Here is a 15910-nt window from a genome sequence, read left to right as displayed (position 1 = left end):
CAGTGGGAAAGGGTTGGAGAAAACCACAATAAAACTAGTCTTATAAAGAAAACAGAAGCCAAACACTTCAGCTTCCTTTTGCTTATGACCCCTGACTTATGCTCTTCTCTTAGTTACTGACTTTAGCATTACACATTTTCACTTATTTCTAGAAGTAGGGAAAGATGATTCAACAGTTAGCACACTGGCCTGCCATTTGGGAATCCTAAATTCAAACCCACCTTTTCACACAGAGTTTCTGGGCCAACCTTTTAGCTAAAGGTAAGTGAGAAGATCCCACCTTTACTCTGCCCATCCCTCTTGACCTGAAAACCTCAGAGAAATGTTAGGAGCACCTGTGTGGGAGAGCCAGATGGAGATCCACAGTCAGAAGAGCTCCTAAGGACCTGAACTAATGAGGACAAACATCAGCGAAATTCAACACCTGTTCCAAATGTGCTTCTGTAAGAGCCCAAACTAAAATCTGGAGCCAAACCACCCCAGGCATTGAGAATATCTGAAACTGAATCATCTTTGTCTTTTTGAGGGATTAGTGTGTTTGAAGTAAATCATCTCTGTCTCTGTATTGTCTCAGCCCATTTAATACTTGACACATGCTTATGTAAATGGAAGGAATTCTATAGCACCGCTTTGCTAGTAGAAAGAGCAGAAGTTTAATCGAATATTCCTTTGTTTAAATCTCTGAAAGAAATTCACACACCAGTGAATCAACAGCACTTTGGAAAGCTGAGCACAGACTGCAGTTCATGACTCTGCAGAGCCATATTATAGGAATGGCTTAGCCAATATCCTCTTAGTTATGCTAAACCTTTGAGATGTTTTATCCCAGCGGAAGAGAAAATTCCATTTAAATTGCAGTCTACAAGCAGGAGAGAAAACAGGCTGCTTCTAATTGTTTTTCCCTACTCAACAGTCAAGGTAACACAAGTGGGATTTTCAGTGTAAATCCTTGTTCAGTTTTGGTTCTTACCCTTGCCCAACATTCTTCCCAAGGTGAACTGCTGTTCCTGGATTAGGACATCTTTGAGTTTCGTCTTTAGCTCATCACTGATCCCTACACTCTCCACTGGAAAAAAAACAAAGGAAGAGTCAAATAAGGGATACTTAAATATTCTGTCACAATATCTAGAGTCACCCATTCTAATCTCCATCTCCAATCCGATTCCCATACTGTAAGCAGGAAAATCTGAAAAAGACAAGAGTTCCCCTCCATGTCCTCTAGCCTCACCACAGACAAGAGGCCAATAACTTCCGACCACAAGAAAATGTACCAGCAGTACTGAAAAGGAGAGGGTGAGGTAACACCACCCTTAAACACACCCACAACAACAGGAATACAGATCTATTGTAAATAATGCTGAGAAGACAAAATTCAATCAGAAGGGACACTGATAGACACTGATTCATACAGCTTCATTTAAGTTGATGGAGCTGCACCAGTTTTTAATGACTGTCAGACTATTTTAAGTACAATACAAGTCACACGGTACCTGGCTGAGAGGGTGACACAAAGTTCAGCAGTTTATGGTCACTAGATTTAATGGAGAGACCTTTAAACCCAGGGAGTCAAAGACAGCTGGATCATCATCCTAACCCAGCCACGCAGCACTGCTACAGAGAGCCATGCCCTTGCTGAACCAGGAGACAGAAATGGATCATCCCAACTCTGGCCATTCCTGGGACTCAATCTCCTGTTTGAGAAGTTACTAATTCCTGGCCTTCCCAGACAGATTAATTGGTTCATGCTTGCAGCACAGCTCAGCATACTGAATTTAAAGTGTACTGCTAATATTGTTAAGCCATATTTATCTCACTGTTGCATAATATTACAGTCGAAGGAGTCCCTGTAGTGTGAAACTGGGGCAGGGGAGTGGCAAATTTATGCCTTGTGTTAATATACAGAATGACTGTAGCTGTAATTAGCAAGTGCTATGTAATTGGTATGGCAACAGCAATTCTGGCCTTTCACCTTCGCCATCCACAGTGTCTAAACCTCCTTGCAAATTAATCCCATGTTCTTGATCCGAAAACATCGGTTTCAGGAAAAACAAAGAGAAAGCATAGTACATGCATGAAAACAGCTTCTCAGGCAGAATCACTCAGGTCATTATACTTACATGTTGCTTCAATGAGCTCTGGGCCCTCCCTGTTGAAAGACCTGGCAGCTCTGAAATGGACTGCTGGATCCCCTCTGCCAACCACACTGCCAAAGGCATGGCTAGAATGCAGAAAAGACACACAGGGCCACGGTTACATGAGCCATTCACTTCTAAAGGGGTATGTTGAACAGTATGGATGATTTCTCAGCCCTTGCCATATAAATACTACAGACTGTTTTGTTAAAGAGGGTGCAGCTGAAAAGGAAGAACGATGAGTTTATGTTGCCTTTCTGATGCACCTAGAAGGGCTGGGAGCCTTCTGAAAGAGGGGAGTCACTCCTCACTGTGCCTCAGAGAAGCTGCAGGTTGGGGCAGGTTGCACAACTCACATAAATAGAGATGCTGTTGTGAGAGGGTGCAGCTGAGAGACTAAAAAGAAAGGGAACCTTGCTTGCAGCAGGGAGCGAAGTATCAGAGGTGATGAAAAAGAGACTTTCCTGGGGATCCAGAGGGTTCTGGGCAGTCAGGAAGTTAAAAGCAGCTGCTAGACTGAAAACCAGCATGAGATAAAAGGGCCCAGCCCATAAGAACACAGAAGTTGAGGGTCATTTCGAATCTCTTAAGCAGCAGTGCTAAGGACTTAAAGAATTAGCTTGATCTAGTTTATATTTCCATATTCTAATAAAGTGCAGCTATTGACATAAAATTTTTTCTATTGTATTTTTGGTGTTCTCATTTTGAAGAAAAAGTAGGGCACTTTCCTGCTAGTCTCTAATTCGGGATCGCCCCCAAAATTGTGGAAAAGTTATCCAAAGAAAGTGCCAAAAGTACCCAATCCACAATGCTTTGAAAAATAATTGATACGGAAACCACGCTAGAGGAGAAAGCGAACATCTCTCCAACCAGCACAAGGAGAGCCTCCCTTACCCAAACCGAGTTTCCTTTCTTCTTTTTCGAAGGAGAATAAGAGCCAGGGCAACAGCTGTGACCAGAGCTGTGAGAATGCCCAATGCCACAGGAACCCAGGATGTCCCATAAGGAGGTTGCCTCTGGCCACCTAAATGATGGAGAAAACATCAGTCAGGAGATAGAAGACTGTCAATGGTAAACAGACCATACGGGGATATTTCTTCTTTTTACTTGTAAATGGAAAAGCCATGCTGCTGGATCTGGTGTACACAGTGGGTCATTGTACACTGGAATTTGGCATAAACAGCCACTCAGTCAATCATCAGAAAAACTAGCTGTTTCACACAGCAAAGGCAGAGCACATGCATCCAGTTATCAGAACCTATTCTAAGCATTGAGCCTCAAGAAAGCAAAAGGCACTGCTCCAGATTATACAACTTTACATGAGCTCATGATCCGGGGTCCTTTAAACTGAAGTCTCAGGACAAAAAGGTTGCTTAATATGAGCATCGTCTGTGCAGGTTTCACCTTGGCCTGTTTGAGGCAGCCAGCAGAACCTTGACCAGGGTACACAGCTTGAATGCCAATCACATAACATTTTAACAGACAATAGAGAAAGACAATTGCCTCATCACAATCTGATTGAAAATATTTACTTCTCCCTCTCACCCCTCCCACAAAGTACCCTGTGGAACTTGGTATTGGCTGTAACTTCACAGTGTTGTTGGTTGGTTGTAATTTCTCAATGTCTCTCCACCAAAGAAAAATTCAATTTTAAGAAGTGCCCTGTGAGTCAAGAAATAAGTTAGTCAGCATGCAGGTTCCAATTCTGGTCTAATATTTGCTCCCAGAATATGTATACTTTTGACTACAAACTGTCTACAGAAGAAATGGGAGATGCTGCCAATCTGAGTAAGCCACCAGGGGAGGAAGATAAGCAATATTGTTATGAATAAAAGAATATTATCTATGCTTGGCAAACAGCAGATAAATCAACCCAATTCCCTGAGAGATTTCTTCTCCAAATACAATTACTAAAGATTAAATGTGAATTTGAATGGGTTTATTAAAATCTAGGATAGCCCTCATATCTCCAAATTGTTTAAGAACAAACAAGAACAGGTAACAGGTCCCTAAGCACCTCCTTCATCTTCATGCTCCCTTGCTCACCTTCAGTAGTTGACTGTGCTTTTCCAGAAGCTAAGGAAAAATCATCTTTGATGATGTAAGTAATCCTATTATGTTGTGACAATGTCATGACAGTATAAGTAAACCTGTCCTTAAAAGAGATATTAGGTTAATGGGCTCAGATTTGGATGAACCTCTGCACAGATGCATGTGAAAAGGAGTCAGACATCCTTACTGGCAGAGTCCCAGAAGGCAAAAGGCTTCTAAGGCTTGATTACTAGTATCACTGTCAAGCCTTATCATCCAAGTTTTTAAAAATGCAGTGTTAATCTAATTAGGTAGAGTTTATGGAAACAGAGTTCTGGATCACTGAGGAAGCAGACTAGTACTTCTCCACTTGAAACAAATTATCAGAGCTTTAGCACCCATTTTCCAGCACCTTATCTCCTTCAGTAACTCATATATTCTTTTCCCACCCAGGAGGCTTTACAGGCTCTGGGTTTTATGATATTCCCTCTTGCTGCACCTTTTGACCCGGCCTTCAGGGCTACTTATCAGCAGGGAGAGGGATCAGAAAGAGAAGTTGAACGAGAATACAAGAAAGGTAACTCCAACCTTCTCCACAATTCCCCAAGCCAATCACTCTGGCTGTTCCTGACAAACAATCAGGGTAGAAACAATTAACAACACTGATGTAAAAGGCCTTCTCTGATAGTTAATGATAAGGTTTCCTTCCCCCTGTAGTGAGACAAACCTCTCTTGGCCTGTTTTTCTAGTCTCTGTCTGCTAGCTGGCCTGGTGAGAGAGAGCAGGGATTTAGGTCACCTTCCCAGGGGTCCCTCCAAAAGGAGGATGGATGAAAAAAAACCCAGAACTAAATTACTCTCCGTGTTTCTAAACTGCTAGGAATCAGGAGCCTGTCCCACAGTTTATAGCAAACGTATCAGAAATAGAAAGTAATGTTGAAATTCATTGCTTCTCCTCCTCTGCCCCACAGATCATTGCTTCCCACTCATGCCACTGAGCTAGAGAGGATGGCTGCAGCCCAAGTAAAGACCAAATTGTCTCGCCTCCCCCTCTCCCATCTCCTGCACCCCCTTTTACCAACCAGCAAATGCCTTAAGACTGCACAAGGTGGAGAGAAGACAGTATTACTAGATGAGCTTAAATGAGTACGATGATGAGAGAACCCCTTTTCTTTCTGTAGCAGGATTTATATCACAAAAGTGCGCAAAGCATGTAATCCGAGAGTTTTCTAAGAGAATGTTTCTGAAAATAATAAAACAATGTTTGTTAATAGTGCAGAAGACCATAAGCAGGGTGGAGCTCCCACTAGCTTTGACGTGATGACACATACAACTTAACGTTTTTACAAGCTTACTCATTTTTACTGCCACTCTGGGAGCTGGTCAGAAACCACCCCTGGCATTTCTCACATAAAGGAACCAGTGCTGGTTTGCTATTTTAGCAAAGCAAGAGACTTATATTTTCTACCAGGCCCAAAACAAAACCACAGTCTTTTTGCAGCTCTGCTGTTTAAGGCCTGTCAGTTTTTCCACAGTGAACCTTTATTTCCAGTCTGTTATGCTTGTGAAGAAATATATCTGCTTCCAGACAGCATTTGGCCAAAACAAGTACCACTCCTGATGCTACTTTTTTTTTTAAAGTGGTTTGTAAATAAAAACAAGCAAACATACTGTGCTTTCAGGATTACCCTATTCCAGCTCCCTGTATAATGCGAACCCTATACATTCCCTGGGGCTTCTTGCCAGTGCTGGCCTTTTTCCAAAGGGATCTTCTAGCCCTTTCAGGTGCCACAGAAAATACCTGAGCAAAAAGCAAGAGAAAAAACATGGATGGAGCCAATTCCAACCTCTGGTAGATTCAGCTCTGGACCTCTGTACCCTTTGTTCTGCTTTAAATAATTTGAGGGCTTTGATCCCACAGTGACTCTGTGCTCACACATAACCCTTAGTACTGTCTTCATCACAGGAGCTGCGTTGCCAAAGGGCCTTTCTTAGTAACATGCCCATTAAAACCATTCATTAGATGCACTACTGAAAGTAAGGCTAGAGTTTTCTCCTGGCTACTTCGCCCCTATCCCCCACCTCCTGCTTGCTTGGAAACCCCACTCTAGGTTCCCCCCTGCCATTCTTAAGTATGGAAGGATCAGGAGGGATCAATGTCCATGTGATTCCTCAAACAACATGTGGAGTGAGGAGAAAGCAGCATCAGAGATTAGAGACTAATGTCTTGTCCTGCCACAGGCACTGGGAACAAAACCTCAGGAGACAGTGGGGTATTTTGCACAATCACACCTCACTGACTTCTTACCACCAATCTAAATTTCTATTCACGTCTTCCTCAAACTTTTTACAGTTGCCTCCACAAGCAGCATTCGTCTCTCCCTTCTACCCATCTCCCCATATAACATCCTGCCCTTCTCTATAGTGTGATTGCTATTTCCCACTCACTGTGAAATAGAAGCAGCAAGCAAACCAGTGCAGATAAGCTTCACTGCCCTTTATCACTTAGCAATGCACTCCACACATGCATGTTTTCACTCCCAACAAACCCTTCCACATCGTCCAGACTCCATGGTACAGGTTCTGTGCCATCACCTCCCTCTTCTACCACTAGCTCAGCTTTTCCATGGAGAGAGCTAAACTGGTTTAATATAAGCACATAAAACCATTACAGAACCCCATGTGGTCATGGTTTAAATTAGGCTCAACTGAAACTAGTCAGTAATGGCTTCAAATTAAATCAAAGTTTTCTGTCACATTTAGTCTTGTAAATGTGTGTGGCTTAAGGCTAGATGAAGGATTTCAAATCTTTATTTGCATCTTTTCTATTGTGTCTCCCCTTGCCCTGCTCTGCACTAAGCACAGCAAAAGCTGGTTTAAGAAGACACAGTAGTGGCCAGAAGCTGTTTTGTTTATACCATCTCTTTAAATATTATTTAATTTCTACTTTGCCTGATGAAGTGTGCTGTTGTATAAAGCCACGTGGCTCAGTCAGTTGTAAGCACTCAGTCAGACGAAAACCAGCAGCTTCAGTGCTCCTGACTGTTTTCCCCAAAGCGAAGAGAAGGCAGTGAACACTCACCCATGACCTCTTGGGCTTCAAGCAGAAAGATGTCACTCCAAGGCCCGCATCCTGCAGAGTTCAGCACACACACCCTGATGATCAGGTCTTTGAGAGGATTCCATGTTGTGAGATTAGCTTTTGTATCCTGTACAATCATCTCCCCCTGAGAGCAAGTGGCAACAAACTGTAAGCAGTCTTAAAAGGGATCTAGTCTAAAACTTCATCTTTAAAACTAAACAAAACAATACTGTGTACTTCACTGATCTTATAACAAGGGTTGGGAGTTGTGACTCCAGGGTCCTAGTCTCTGTTTTGCCATTAACTTGGGCTGTCATCTTGGGCTTTTCTTCTCCAAAATTGCTAATAGTTTCCCGGGGCATAGGGAATATATAAGGTTTAATGGTTTCTTCCTTTGAGGTCCTTCCATGAAAGTTGCCACAGAAATGTTTTTTTTTGGGGTATTAAAAGATACACCTCCTTCTTGTGGTTTAAACACAAAGATGCACTAACATACTCCAAAACACCTGACAGTTTTAATCCAAGAGAGGAGTTGTTTTAACTTGTTGACCAAATCCCCAACTGCTTCTGAATTTCATGGCAAATTTTCACTTAGGGTGGCAAGGCCAACATATTTTCAGTAATTTTGTGGATCTTATTCATACACATCATTTGCAGTAAACCCATGAAGATTAGGCTGCCACTACTGACATAATGTAAGTTCAATGGGAACTCAAAATATTGTTGTTCAAAGTCAATGATGTTGACCTAGTATGAAATGGGTCATGCAAAAAAGGAAATAAGTGCCTTTTCCCTCTAGCTGTCTATTATTAAAGGCTTGTTCATCATTAATAAGCTCTGGTTAAATACATCTTAAGAAGCATGAAACCATAAGAATTGCTGTGAACTTCAAAGGCAAATAGATACCTGGGAAAGATCAACGCTGAAGAACAAATGAAAGGCCTTCTACCCTGACAGGGTCCTTTCAACTCCCTACACATTGTAAATGAAATAAAAGAATCCACAACCTTCTTTCCATGATTTACAGTATAACTCATTCATTTGTTAAATACATGTTTGCTGCTAGGTTCTGGAAAGCCAAGTCCCGGTCACAGGGGAGAGAAAGCCCAGATTCTGCATTGTCTGAGCTGCCTTTGGGACAGCACTAGAAAGAGGCAAAGACAAACTGAATGCTCTTTACATTGTCCTTGCTGTACCAGAAATGGCAGAGAACTGGTCAGAAATATTCAAGTGAAGGAATTCTGAATATGCCAGGAAGGGGGAAATGGGCCTAAATCTTGAGGCCAGTACTGAGGAGTTGTTGCAAATCAGAACAAATCTATTTACACAAAAGCAATGCCAGCAATCTAGTCCCCTGGTATGGATAAGGGATGAGGGATCCTAATACCTAGAAGACTTAATATGAACAGTCACCAACTCTGTGCCCAATGGCTCAGCTCCCCTCTCAATTTGTTACCTGAGTTACATTATCCTGAATCCACTCCAGCCTGTATCCCAGGACATTTTCTTTCAGCACATCTGGAGCCACACCTTCCCACTCTAAAATCAGACCGGGATCTCTTTGGATAACATGGATATTTTGTGGGGTGCTGCTTGGAGCTGAAAGCAGAGGACAGAACACAATCACTCTGTGCAGGAAAATAAGGCACTATCCACACTGAACATGGCTGAAAAGACAGTTTCACCCTCTTTCTTGAGATCAGCTGGAAGAGAGAGTGTGAGGGGAGAGAACAACTTCTGCAAGCCACCAGCACTATGTTTGTTTCACGTGGAAACGATAAGGTGGGTCAGCATCTCTCATTTCTTTCCAAGACCCCAAGAGTCTCAGATAGTGAATGGGACATGTGCCCAGCACACAGAAGCCCTGTGGCTGGATCAACTTGTGTATCATGCATCACTGCTGTTAACCACATTTGACTGCACTAATTATATGTAACTTATATAAACGTAAATTAATTATTAATGATAAAACTAATTTTACGTTTCTATACATTACGTATCCTATTTTACGTTAGGTGTTAGGAGACCCTTAGAGCAGACAAGTAATCTGACAGTATAACATTTCCTGCGTTTCAGAATTAGCAAGGAGGAGTTCAATGAAATTTATCACTGTCTCATTTTGAGATTCAGAACTGCTTTCCTGTTCCTGTCTGCTATTTGCTTACCAAGCTCCAGGGTTTGGAAATAAACCCTGTCGGTGAAAGGGGAGCTGCCCATCTCATTGCTGCACTGCACGCGAACACTGTAGTTGGTGGAATGCTTCAGGCCTTGCACACCGTAGGCAAAGGGTGGTACTGGGGTGACTTCAGTGGAGACCTCCTGGCCATCTGGTGACTCGGCTACCTGTGCCAAGAGTGGAACAGAGAAGACTGTTATCATAAGTCACGTGACTAACAGGTCCATAGGGATAAGAACCCATTTCACGGTTAGTTTAGGAAAGTGTAAGAATAGATATGGTACCAGTGGTGTTTAAAATACTGAAAAGGGAGTTGTCAAACTCAGAATCATGAGCTATGTTTTTATTTGGCGTGACATCACTTTCCAAACTCTGGCAGTACAACAATTTTCCACCAGCTGAAAATTTGGTTCCTCTTATTTTAAAACATCTCCTTACTTCTGTTACAAATTCTACAGATGGTTATTATTTCTTTTAAAGAAAACTAAATCTGCTCGTTGCTCTGAGTGTTAGCAGCTGGCTCTGAGGCTTGACTAAATTTGGCCAATGAAAATTGGTAGATCAACTTCCCTGTTGCCTAGTGTCAACTTTTTCTCAACTCCTTTTTCAGAATTTTGTATATTTTCAGTTTTGTAGTGGATTAAAGACATGGTAGACACTGTTGACTTGGTTCAACCAAACCGTTTCAAATTAAACTGAAAAGAAACTTTTTACCACTCCTGCAACCCTTCTTTTTTATTTTTTTTCCAAATCTGAACTTTTAAGCAACATGAATGTTAATTGAAATCTGATATCACTGTGTGCTTTTAATGCACAAACAGGTTCAGCATTCCTGCTTTTGTACTGACAATAGCAGAAATCACTGCTTAGCTCCCGGGCTCAGGCTATCTTTTTTCTCAAGCGCATGTGAAAGAGCAAAGCTGGGAGTAAAAGCAAGATATACTGATGAAAGTAAAACACTCATGGACTTTATATTCTTTATACAGCAGTCTTTCTCCCTTTCTCCCTGCCCTTCTGCTCATTCTCATGCACACTTTGGGCCTGCTGATTTACTTGGCTAATAAAAAGGAAGAATCTCAAGTTCTCTTAATAGAAAAGCATATTGTTGTCATTAACAGTGTCATACAAAGCAGGCAAGGAAACAAGCAGACTTTTGTGTAAAACCCTGTCAGTTTGATGATGTGTTTCTGTTCAACAGTCTGAAGTTGGTGCTCTCACATCTGCCTCCTTTATGCCCCAGAGCATGGCTCGTGTTAACAGTTGGTAAACGTGGTGATTCCCTACCCCATCCCCAGAAGCAATCCGCCTGTCTGGACATGGTGCTCTTGGGACATCCGCTGCAATTCCCGAGTGCCAGAAAACCACAGCCAAGTTTCAATCCCCCTTCTCTTTCTGGGAGGCTCTGAGCAAAAGTGCAATCATGGAGAGCCAGGAGCATGTGCATCTTCACACAGAAATGTGGGTCAGTGTCTCTCACAAAATCTCTCAATGTGGGAGACAGAGGAAGCACAGATTTCTGTCAGCGGAGGGTTATTGCCAAGCTACCCTGCTCCCAGATCCAAACGCAGGAACTTCGTGCTCCGCAAACAGAACAGAGAAGGCTTAGAAAAAGGGTGAGAGACTGCTGAGTGGACAGAAACTAAGCTGCTCTGATTCAGCCTCTTTTCCACATGTCCCATCCCCCCCACCCCTGCCCCTGCCAAAAGTGAGAGGGGGAACTCAAAACCCAGGGTGATTAGCATTGCAGCGTGCAAACCAGAGAGAATAGGCTGTTCCAACTGGAGATAACTGTTTTACAAAACAGAGGAAGAAAACCATTTGACTGCTAACAAGAACAGAAGTAGCAACAAAAAACAGAGACTGGGGCCAGTTATATTCAGGCATTCTTTCTGTCAGTGAGTTAAAACTGAGGGTCTCTTTTACTTACGAAAGGGAATAAACATCAGAACATGACATTTCTAGTTTCCTTCCCAAATAAAAAGAGGGCTGCAAGTAAATGAGCTAGGCTGCTTCCAGTACACCTTGTGTTTATAATCCTCCTCACGTAGCTGGCAACACCCCACAGAAATTCCACTCCAGCTCAGGTTGCTGCTATAATGAGGTAGGGGAAGCATAGGGGCCCAATATACACACCTGGTAGACAAATCCATGGGGAATGTGCCGAGCTGTGTTTGCACAGCTGTCCTGCTTCAGGAGTTTCTTTCTGACACTCAGGTTACCAGCTATTTGATCTGACTTTACAGTTAAGTGTCCAATGCTAGATACTATCTCTGCCTGAAGTTGGACACGTAACCATTGATGCCAGGAACCTACAGAAGTAGATCAGTTTTTCAGAGATGTTGAGTACTCAGTACCTGGTAGAGCTAAAGGATATTATCACCCTTCATTTTCTGGGCAGAATTACGACTCTGACAACAGAAAACCAATCAAGATTTAGAGGCAGGGCTTAAAATTACTCTGAAATATCCAAATAGCCTGACTTTGTATCAAAAAGCCCAATCTGTCTCCTACCTCCACCATTCCCACCCCTCCTGTACCACATCCTATACTTTGCAAGCTCCTCATTCCTTGAGCTCAGTGGTATGTCCAGAGCCCAGCACTTCCTCGGACACCCCAAAGCACAGGGCTGAGCTGGCATGGGAGTCACAGGCCACTGCACTGCACTGGAGCAAGTTGCCATGGGCCAGCTGCTCCACACTAGCTCCACGTGTGAGCACCCTGCAGCTACTCAAGGGCACTTCCCACAGAGTGATATGTGCTTCCTAGGTGCTGCAGTGTAATGCCCTGCATGGAGTAGCTGCCACGGAGAAAATGATGTGGTAACCTCCCAGGAAGAAGAATGGGGCTAGCCTCAAATTCTCAACTGGACACTTCACATTCAAAACTTCACACCTTGCTCTTTGGCACCTATATAAGCACTGAGCTGCATCCTGTTAAGCTTCCATGTTTTTAAATTGTGAAATAAGATTTCAAACACTGCTACAAAGCAGTTAGGAGAACAAAAGACGGCCCAAGCAACATGTGGCTCGGGGGAGTCCCATTCTTCATGCAAGGCAGGGAACAACACAGAGGGGCCATACCTGAAGAGTGCAAGAATGGAGGGGTGCATGGCCATCAAATCCTGGCACCCAGACCACGCTGGCATTGCTGCTGGTGACTTGGCTTACAGTTACATTGAGAGGCTGGAGAGGCATGGCTATAAAGGAAACAAAGAGACCTTTCAGTATACACAGAACCGAGCAGGTATTCACATGGAAATGGAGAGGCTTGAGGCTAGAAATTATGCAATGAAATCACTAACAGAGATGGTACATTATCACATCTTCTGAGAGTGTCCCTGTCTGTTGTGAATTAAACTATTATTTTAACATTGAACCAGCTGTTGGCATCCATTCTTTAGTAGTCCAGCATACTTGCTTGATGCATATAGGCAGCGGTTGATCTCTCTGATAGCAGTGCCAGTGTGTGATGTTTACACCTTCGCCACTCAGCCCTCTTCCCTGCCCCCTCCATTGCAAAGCACGACCCAGCCCTGCGCACACAACTGCCTGCAGACCTCCATTGTGAATCAGATCAGGGCTTTGAAAATCCGCCCCCTGGTTCGCAGCCCAGCCCCCAAAACCAACTCTGCCTGCACCAGTCGAAGGGTGCTTTGCTGTAGTGACCCCAAAGCAGGTGGCCGCTTTGCCCTGTGAAAGTGCTGCCTCCAGGTGCCCACTACAGACTCTTCCTCCAACACCCTGGACTGAAAACTGTGCCTCTTCCAGGCTTGGGATGAACAAACTCGGAAAGCACTCTTGTTTCAGAGAGGGGCAATCCAAGGCAAAGGGAGCGCCTGTTACATGGCTGGTACCACACTACCAACGAAGGGCTGAGCCAGGAACGCAGTCAGGATTCCCAGACTGGCCATTGAATCCGATGTTTGTGCTTCCTACCACCACAGAGCAGCACCAGCATGCTGACCCTCTGCTCTCACTCTGAGCAGACACCTCCATCACCACAGGAGCCTCTAGTATGTTGTCGCATTAACCTGAGCTCTTTAGCTTCCCTTTAGGATCCCCAATACTTCCCTTTGCCCTCTCTTTTCCTCCCATTGTAATTCCACATAGTTACTTCCCATTCTTCCCCATACACCCCTCACCATCTGTTTTTCACTCCTGAGTTTGTTTTCGTTTAGGCACTTCACTCCTAAAAAAAATCACTTGAAAAAATTAGGCACCTCTCCTCTAACCTTTTGCTCAATTAAAAAAATCCTGTGCTGCTGCCATGAGTAATACTTTTCCAGCAGCATCTCAACAAATTGTACCCTCAGGAGTCCTTCAAAAACCCGAGGTTCTCAGGACAAAGCTCTGTTTGCAGGCCAGATTTTCCACCTCTCCCAATATCCAGTGGAAAGCAGCAGTGGAAAAGTAATTGCAAACCAGGATTCCTCCAGTTGCATCTTTTACTCTGCCAGAGAGCATCTCTGTCACAATACTGCCTTCAGCATCTCCACAGGGCCATTTTACAGGAGAAATGCATAGACCAAAGCCCCGTCCCAGGTCTCTGCAGAGGGGAGGATGGGGCAGAGAGTTGATGGTGCCACAGATTAACCCTATAGAGCCTTTGTTGTCTGGTTAACTAGTTACTAGGAGCCAAGGCAGGGGGCTGCCACCTCGATAAGAACAGCGTGGATGGGTGGGAGGTGGGGCAGCACAGCACAGGTCTGGGGTAGAAGATGGGCAACGAGTTCTTTGCCTTTCAGTAAAAGGGCTTTGTGAGTTAACTTCAGACTTTTCTGTGTCTTGGTTTATTTCCCTTTCAATGTTGGATATTTAGGTTTTTAAGCAACTTTTGTGGAAAAAAAGCTTGCTTTCAGTGGTTACTCAGGTATCATTAAAGCACTGCCCTCAAGTCTTAACCCCTCTTAACTTCTGGGTTCAGCAACACATAATTTTCAACACTGGACAGCAGGCCCAAAGGAGGTACGGGCTGTATCACCAGTGGGAATAAGTAATTAACTGCTAACACATCCACTCTCTAATGGAGACAGCCACTGAAGAAGACGAGCTTGCTTGCACCTTCCCCTAAATGCAATTTGTAGAAGGGACAGATGCATTTCCCCATCATCCATTGGGAAAAAACTGGGTGGCTGTTTCCTGTTATGCTCTGAAACACGGGATACAACCCTGGAAGTCTTTGCCACACACATGAAGGAGAGCAAAGCCAGTCTGAAAACAGGACCTCAAGTGTTAACATAATGAGAAGTAACTTCTGTGCTTGTAGAGTGGCTGGAACAATGGGGCTTTGTACTCGGCTGGGGACTGTGGGCTACAATAACAGTAATTTTCTGCTTGGAGTACACCCAGCACATTGTAGGCACTACAGAGAATAGATAATGAACAACAGCAGCAAATAGGAAGAAATGTTAACAGTTTGTAAATGTCCTAGCAAAAATATTTGCTTCTGGAAACACAGAAGAAACAAATTGTTTAATAAATTGTAGAAAGACTTGAGAGTTCTCATTAACAGATGGAGCTGTGTAAGAGAGGAAGGCCCTGATCACGTATGTATAGACAACTACTCCCAGGAATAATTTCACTGAAGTCTACATGTTCACAGGATCAAGGATGAAATAAACATTATCTGGGCCTGCTCCTGTTCCTGCTGATGCCCTTGTTAGGAGCTTTGCTTTAATTTTAACAAGGGCTGTACTAGATCTTCAAAACTTTTGCTCTTTAGAAGAATCTCATTACTTCCCCAAGTTTACAACTAATCTTTTAGATGTATCTTTGAGGCATTACAGACAACTTTTACAACTACAGCACTGGACTTGCTAATTAAGACCCGTTTTTTATTTCTAGGACATGCCACATATACTGGTGCAGCATTTGCCCAACCACTTAAGCCCGTTCTTCCTCAGCTCTAAAAAGTGTGTGTGTGTGTGCGCGCACAAGTGTGTGATGATGATGTGTCCCTCCCAAATAGGTTGTACAGATTCATTAGCTGATGATTGACTCCTATGAAGCACTTTTAGCTAAACATAGTTGCTGGGAAATGCAAGAATTCCAAGGCCTTTACACCATCATCTTATTAATGGTTTAAAAAAAAATGTCAATCTGTGTTGACATTAAAAAAACAAAAGAAAAAAGCTTCTTTATGCTAAATGTTATTTAGTTGAAATGTTATTTTAAATTACGGCTTGATGAGATTTTTTTTTTTAAAGCATAATAGCTTTGCAAACTATTCAATCCCAGGATAAAAATATCCATAGAAGTTATATTCTGCAATAACTAATTCCCCTGTGTAGAGAAGCCTTTAAGGCAACAACTCCAAACGTTTTTAAATTAAGTTATAAATCTTACTAGTCCAGCACACTGCATTCTTGGCATAGCAGTAACCACAATGTCCTGAAGAAAAATACACTGTAAGAGCAGTAGATAGATCTACAGCTGGATTTTAAGCTATCCTTTAATGAGTATTAGCTAATATAACTGTGAGTTTCTATACA

General features: G+C 43.1%; 1 protein-coding gene across 1 annotated transcript in view; it reads right to left on the bottom strand.

The window, feature by feature from the left end:
- TYRO3 (TYRO3 protein tyrosine kinase) overlaps window positions 1–15910 on the bottom strand; it is a 42873-nt gene that overhangs the window by 12532 nt on the left and 14431 nt on the right. Inside the window, exons 6-12 of the mRNA XM_074909564.1 lie at window positions 12501–12616; window positions 9410–9587; window positions 8701–8843; window positions 7245–7389; window positions 3027–3156; window positions 2118–2218; window positions 971–1066 (exon numbers count right to left, since the gene is read on the bottom strand). Of these exons, the coding sequence (XP_074765665.1) occupies window positions 971–1066; window positions 2118–2218; window positions 3027–3156; window positions 7245–7389; window positions 8701–8843; window positions 9410–9587; window positions 12501–12616 (909 nt within the window). The remainder of the gene's footprint in view (window positions 1–970; window positions 1067–2117; window positions 2219–3026; window positions 3157–7244; window positions 7390–8700; window positions 8844–9409; window positions 9588–12500; window positions 12617–15910) is intronic.

The sequence above is a fragment of the Athene noctua genome, chromosome 6 (genome assembly GCF_965140245.1).
Source record: "Athene noctua chromosome 6, bAthNoc1.hap1.1, whole genome shotgun sequence".
NCBI classification, from domain to species: domain Eukaryota; kingdom Metazoa; phylum Chordata; class Aves; order Strigiformes; family Strigidae; genus Athene; species Athene noctua.
Note: the sequence above shows the minus strand (reverse complement) of the source record. Positions and strands in the feature narration are given on the sequence as shown.